Raw genomic sequence first — 7,646 nt, forward strand, 5'->3', positions numbered from 1 at the left:
TCCACATACAGTACGTTTTAAGATTTTAGTGAATTAGAGAGGTAAGAGCAGCAACACAACAGAGCAAACTTTGTAAGTGTGATCATTTCTTTACTAAACATGAAAGACCTTAGCATCTTTCAGTAAGAAAAAAAAATAAACATGAGGACAGTTTGATGATCCAGTTTCACAGGGGTGGAAGTCAGATTTGCTTCTGGGGTGGGGGTACGGAGCAGCAGAGCTGTAGGTCTGTGCCCCAGAGTATGAAGCAAGGGGCAGGAAATGGAGGATGATCCTGTATGATCCTCTGTGTCATACAGGGGTGGATTTCAGGGGCCCTTTAGTCAGTGGAAGAGATGTCATCCTTTGGTATTCAAAGGCAACAATGATGATGGAAGTTAATGGAGTGGAAAAATCAGTAAGGTCTTCAGGTATGCCCACTGTCTCAAACAAGACAAATGCTGTTTGCCTGTGCCAATGCTAGGGAATGGAAATAGAGTAACTTATGGCACGTTAATCTCTGTTGGTTAAAAGCCCGACAAATACTGCAGTGTCTCTAGAACATGAGGAAGTTTTACATTTCTGTTATATATGAGAAGTCAGGTATTTGCCCTCAGTGTCCATTAATGATAATATTTCCACAATTCTTTTACCCTGCATATCTTGCTATAAATTATGGTTTGCAGAGCAAATGTCTTCGTCTACACTGCTTCACTTGGCCCAAAACACAGTCTCAGAAATGCGTATTTGAATCTAAAAACCACACCAACATCTGGCCAAAATATTTGGGAATGGCAGAAATTTTTTTTTTAATGTGTCCTTTGATGTTTACTCTTGCATTCTTTCTTCTGGGCCATATATTAAAGGAGCAAGGAGAGATCAGATTAGCTGACAGATAGCAGTGTATTTTAAAATCAATTAATTCCTCTGTATTTGTCTGTTTGGAAGTGGAAATCTGAGGCCCAGTGATTTAAACTCTTGAGCTGCTGATTACTCAACAATATTCCTTTTGAATACCAGAGGCAAGTGCTCCAAAAAATTACCATAGCAGCCAAACTACAAACAATACAAGGGACAATAACATTTCCCTGAGCTCTCAGACCCAAAAGAGAGGTGGGAAAAAACATTAATTAAGCCTGTGCAGATGTTGTGGTGAAATGTCGCTTAAGTAGAATTTAACCAGAAGAAGAGGCTGGGGCATTCCAGTGAGTCCTCTGGGCTAACATTTGACTTTACTGAGAGCCAAACATGGCAGGAAGCATTTGTTTCCTTGAGTTGTTTTTTGTTTTGCAGGTATGCCATTGGTATTTCCTACAAGTCAGCACCAAAACACGAGTGGATCGGGAAGAATTCTGCCTCCTGGGTGCTTTGCCGCTGCAATAACACGTGGGTGGTGCGGCACAACAGCAAAGAAATCCCCATAGAGCCTGCACCTCACCTCAGGCGGGTTGGGATTTTGCTGGACTATGACAACGGTTCCCTTGCTTTTTACGATGCTTTGAACTCCCTACACCTTTACACTTTTGACATTACATTTGGGCAGCCTGTGTGCCCCACGTTCACTGTGTGGAATAAGTGTTTGACCATTATAACTGGCTTGCCTATCCCTGACCACCTAGACTCCTCCGAGCAGCTTGCATGACTGCTAAAAGCCAAAAGGTAGGATGACGTGTCTTCCCAGGGCGGCCAGGCAGCTGCCCGCAGGAGCTTGCCCGGAGCTGGTGGACTGCGTGGCAACCCGGCCATCTCTGCTGAATCCAGCCAGAACTGAAAAGGGGAGAATATCTCTTTTCTGTGTACTTTGTATGGAACGACAAGAAGTGGCTTTAATAATATCTTAGAGCTTTCTTTTGCAGTTGGTTTTGTTTGGTTGGTTTTGTATTTAGTCTCTTACAGGAAGATTTATAAATTATTTATAAAATCAAAAAAAAAAAAAAATAGAAGGGAAAGCCTGGTTTGGACACCTGGAAAATGACTTACTTGTTTTGCACATTGATGGTCCTATTAATTAAAATTTCATCAGCCCTTTGCATCATTTTATTTTATAGTGGATAAAAGCAGGAAATTGAAAGGATGAAAACTGCAGAGTGGACAAGACAGGTTTTACTCGTGTCAATATTGGCGCTCTCATTACCAGTCTTACTGAGTGCGAGATCTCCTAGTTTCTTCTTTGCACATGGGAGTGTGCAGACCAAAAAGAACAAAAATAAACAAGTGAGGAAGTGGAGCTAGCCAACACAGCAAAAGAAGAAAGTTTTATTTACTTCTGTTCACAAGGCAGTGCTCTCTCTGTTCATAAAAAACATGTGGAATATCTCCTAGAAATGTGAGTGGATAAATCATCTGGTGCTTTATTTTACTGATGGCAACATTCCCATCTACCAGTGCTTCACCTTCATCTTTGGGAAACACTGTAGAATCACCGAGGATGTGAAAGACTGATACCATCTCTGAGAATCAGCAACACTGGAGGAGAGCAGCTAATCCAAGGTCTGACTGTAGACTAATCTGATAAAGCACGGCATCATTTAAGGATTGAGTGTAATAGAAGATGTCGTGGTTCTGATGGTAGATATGTGAATGCTTATTGCTGATTTTACAAGGTTCAACATAGCAAGCCCAGCCAACAACTCAGAAGTGAGACATGTGCCACTTTACCATTGATTTTAAATTAAATACAAATGTTGCATTGTTATACACTATGTGGTCTCTATAACAAAACAAGGAAATCTGTTTTACATGTGCTGTATAGAGAGACACTGCAGCTGGAGTTTGCTCGTAGTTATCATTGTCCTGGATTATTTGGGAAGGCACAGTTCTCTTTGTGAATGAGGAGTAAATAGCAAGTTTTCAGCAGCAGTAGGAATCTATATGTGCAGGCCCTACATTCATCCTGGTGTTGGTGGATGAGCTTCAGTGAAGGCAATAGAGGTTGTACCTACTTTATCTCAAAGCTGAATCAGGTGCATTTTTTTTCTCTTTTCCTTCTACAGAATAGAAACCCTTTGTAATTACTACAATGCTTATGTGTAAATGATCATTTTGGGAGATGATGAGGCATATGACAACTTTAAAAGAATGGTTTTCCTGCAGCGTTTAGTTGTTACTATGCAAGTGGTGAAAATCTGCTTGTGTAGAAAAAGGATAAATTGAATATCAGCTTTACGAAAAGATTTGCTCAGCAGTTTATAACTCTGCTTTAGGTGTCTTTTGAAAAGGATGCCTTAAAGCACTTTGTTCACTAATGGGTCCAAAATAAAATAGTCCCAATCTCAGCTTCAGATTTTTTAAATACTGGTTCTCCATACAAAGCTGTACTGCAGTTTGCCTTATGATCAAGATGAGGAATACATACATGCCTATTTGGTTTTTTTCCATTTTTTAATAGAAGATAAATGTCTATCTGTGTTTCTTTGATTTCCCTTTACATGCTCTGCTAGCTGCTGAGTTAAACAGAGAAAAGTCTGGCAGTACGTTGCCGGTACCATGGCTTTCAGCTGCAGTAGCATCCCATGGTTCACAGGCAGGAGCCACTGATCTTTCCGGAGTTGACACAAATAAGGGAAAACGTGTACATATAGTGAACTGCAGTGTTTATCATAGTGTCTTTAATAATCAAGAAATGTATACCCTCAAAAATGAAAAAGTAAATAAATCCCCAAACATTACATTTCATAATTGAGCACAATGTTACCGATACAGTCTGATCTACATTGTCCAGATGATCTGGCCTGGGATGTTTGGGAGGTAGCCAGGATGGCACAAAAATTATTATAATGAGTTGACAGGAGATGACTGATGCAAAGCAGTGATAAAGAGATGCAGGAGGAAAGTAGTTTTAATCTAGGATTATTGCCAAGTTTCTGCCTATAAGAAAAGGGTGTATTACCAAAGTACACGTAGCAAGGCTGTGTATCTTCTCTTTTGCCAGAAGTATTAAATCTAGAAGCTGATTTCAGTAGTGGACAAACTGAAAACACTGTTCAGTGTTTGGCCATACAATATTGGCAGAGATGGAACTGGATGGAAGTAATACCATGAATGTGGAAAGATCCCAAATGATCTCACATATTTTCATTCTAAAGATAGACCGTGAGTCTAAAGACAGATCATGGTTTTGGCCAATGGAAGAAGAATGATTGTTATCTACAGATCTTGCTGTATCATTTTTATTTTAACACAGAATACTTCATTTGGAGCCAAGTCACATTTCTGCAGTGGACTATTAATTCAGTCTGTACTCTTTATGCATATATGTTTGTGTATATATGTACACATATGTATGGGTACACACACACCAGTATATGCACAAATATAGTGTGTAATTTGTGTATATGCATACATACATGTATACATACACAAACTGACAGTAATTAGTCAGGTGTTCCTTTTTTGCTTGTTTCTTGAACAATTTCATATTCTGTATGACTATGAGGAAACAAGTTTGTTATGAATGGTCTTCTGGACATTTTTTAACAAACAAAATCTGTTTATTTTACAGTACTTGATTCAATGCCTCATTAATCAATAAAAACATCGATTTGAAAATGTAGCTTCTGTGGTCTGTGGCATTTTGCATGGTCCATAGTAATCAATTGAAATCTGGGCGAAGGGTAATCCTCACGTAAAAATAAAACATGGTACTTTAATGTAGCTTGCAGTCTTAAATGAGGGATTTTCCCTGACGTTTGAAAGTTTTGTGACTAGGAATGAGGTAGCATTGTATAATGCTGTGTTTAACAAAGGCAGATTTTTGAGGAATAGTCTGATGTGATGCAAGCAATGAATGTAGTAGATAAAGCCTGTGTTGATATGATTGTTTCAAAGGTGTATTTAAAACCCAAGTTGGGATTCAGCAGAGTTAGAGCAAACTATAGCACAATATCTTTAGAAGACAGGAGCATCAGCTCAGAGTAGTCAAACTTGAGGTAATGGAAGGGTGGGGGACTTTTTTCTCTCTGAGAAAAGATAAGTTTTTCCATGTGTTAGGCTCCCATGTATTAATACATGTCTAACAGGGAAAAAAAATCATTCAAGAATGGTGTGTATGTCATAGATCATTTAGTAGACTGTCTCCGGCCCATTGTAGTTTCCCACTGTTGGCTTTCAGAGAGCAAAAAATTTGCTGCATTTTCTGCCATGAGTTTATTCTTTGTCTGTTTTGGGTATCCCATTTCTCAATGGCTCAGCGAAGAGACCCCCACTGAGCAGTGGGTCCCAAGGGTAGGAAGCATAAAAATCCCTCAGATGTGGGTACACTGAAAAGCTGGAAATCTGCAAGTACAGGTGAAAACACATGCATGTTCTTCATTATATTAGCAATAGTAAGTCACTAGAGAGCAGCATGCATCATCAGTTTTAATCCTGCATCTTAATTGCAAAGACTATATTCTTTCCATTTTAAGAAATGCAACAGGACGCTATTGACAGCACAAATTGAAGTGTCAGCTCTTTAACCAGTTCATTTTGAGATGGCCAGCATTTATAACACTATGAAGAACTGTTGGCTGGGGGAGATTTCATTAAACTATTATTTGACATTGAACACTGTATAAATATTTCTTTCTTAATTATTCTGATAAAGCAAATGTCTAGTAGTTCCCAGATTCTGCTTTTAGTTACAGCAGCACAAATTCCAGCTGAGCCCATGCAACAAACAAGGTGAGAATTGCTAGTGGCTCTTATCTGCATCACCAAAACTGAGACTGTTCATTTTAATTGGAAACACTGTCTTCATTTCTGGTTTAGGAGTAAAGTGTTGGACCCACACAGAAAGTACACACTATGCCATTTCAGTAACCAGCCAGGACACACCTGGCCTGAAGGCCATCAGTGGGGCAGCTTTGGGAAGCCAGTGATAAATTAAAAACATGCACAGGTTGCTTATGTAGTAATGTACTGGCCATGTTCTTGTAACACTATCTCTAATGTCTTTTCACATACTGATCTTTCTAGTAGTGGAAGTGTGTATTAAGATATAGGAATGTAAAATGCAGTATTTTTCTGTGTTATTGGGTTGGTTGCTTTTTAGAAATTAGTTCAGTGTTCTGAGCTTCAGCCTTAATTCTCCACATGGAGAAAAGCCCTTGTCACTCCCAAGTGCTGATGGTGAGTGTTCTAGATTATGCTGAGCTATTTGTTTTAATTGTGCTTTCTGAAGTGAAAGAAACTCTCTTTACATTTTAACCTGTGATTTAGCACTTGATTTTCATATAAAAAAATGAAGAGACTAAAGAGCAATGATTTTAACAATGCTTCGATGTGGATGAGACTCTTGGTTTGGACTGTGAGGCTTAAGGCATCTGTGTACATAAATCTCTGTGCCAGGATAGACTGATTTGTCATTTGTCTGAGAGTTGAACAGTACAAGTGCAAGTGTTTTCTTCTGAGGTAGGCTTTTGCATTAACTCCACTCTTGGAGTGAAATATTCTGTTTCTTTAATTTTTTTAAATGGGTTTTCTGATTCAAGTGCAGACCCTGTTAATGCAAGTAATTCATCTTTCATCATGTTCTTTATTTTAACAAGCACTACTGTGTCATGTGCCTCTGGCAGGTCACTGAACACATCAGCTGCAACCATAACCTTTGCAACACCACCTCCAATGTGTGGACTGATGTTTAAGACATTGACCAAGTATATAACTTTCCCAGGTGGGATTCATCTTGCTTTGAGTAAGGAACTCTAGCATAAATGGTGACACCAGTTCAAGGTGGGAGGTTCATACATTTCACAAAGATGATATATGAAAGATAGGGGCTTAAATACCATCAGCATTGGGGCAGTTCTCATTTAGAAGCATGATGATGTATTAGGAAGGCATGAAGTCTTCTACTACAATGTGATCAACATTGTCATGATTACTGGTACCTGAGAGAGTGTTGGTGGTAGCAAAAGAGGGAGTTCTGGAGTGGTGCTGAGAGATCATGCAGAATGACAGGACATCTGGAAACCTGCAACCACTACGTGCCCTGGTGCCATGCTGTAGCTGTGCAAAGCAAGTCTGAACCTATTCTTCCTTTTGTGACAGCTCAGCCCGCATCCACATTCCCAAATGACAGGAAAAAAAAATATTGCAATTATATGTTTGAAATCCTAACCTGAATAAAAACAGCAGGGCAGGGATGACAGCCATGGGCCTTGATTATCCTTTATTCACCCAGATTTTTCCATCTGTTGACTTCAAGGTATATAGTCATGATTTACATAGAGGTAGGTGCAAGCCCATGAATCTTCAGTTTCCAAAGGGTCAAACCCAAGTGAAGCAGGAGCTCAGCATTCCTATTAAATCATGTCTTTGGAGAAAGCACATTTGCTGCTAGCAAATGCAGTTTCTCATGAGCTGTTTCCCAAGGCCAGCACAGGTGTGTTTTAAAATGTATAGTTCTTTTAAAATGTATGATTCAATAACATTCTTCTTGGGTCAATTGTTCAGGCAATGCTTTACTGTTTCCTCCAAGCAGGGTGGGAACAAGTCTCTTAGCAGGTGCTGTGTTACTTTTATAAAAATCATGAGAACAGCAGATACGTAAGTTATGATATAATGCTGCAACATAAGACTATTGTTCTTGGACTTCCATTTAAAAATAGGTAATAGCTAAAGAAGCTGAGAAGTCTACTTCCTCTAATTGTTTGTCCTAATTGATATAATTATTTGAATGTATGGAG

General features: G+C 39.1%; 1 protein-coding gene across 3 annotated transcripts in view; it reads left to right on the plus strand.

Moving 5' to 3' along the window:
• MID1 (midline 1) overlaps positions 1–4,531 on the plus strand; it is a 358,868-nt gene extending 354,337 nt beyond the window's left edge. For all 3 annotated transcript variants that reach the window (XM_074814839.1, XM_074814840.1, XM_074814841.1), the window contains one exon: positions 1,273–4,531. In XM_074814839.1, the coding sequence (XP_074670940.1) occupies positions 1,273–1,621 (349 nt within the window). In that variant the 3' untranslated portion in view covers positions 1,622–4,531. The remainder of the gene's footprint in view (positions 1–1,272) is intronic.
• Positions 4,532–7,646: the final 3,115 nt, after the last annotated feature.

Source organism: Strix aluco, chromosome 2, assembly GCF_031877795.1.
Source record: "Strix aluco isolate bStrAlu1 chromosome 2, bStrAlu1.hap1, whole genome shotgun sequence".
In the NCBI taxonomy this organism is placed as follows: domain Eukaryota; kingdom Metazoa; phylum Chordata; class Aves; order Strigiformes; family Strigidae; genus Strix; species Strix aluco.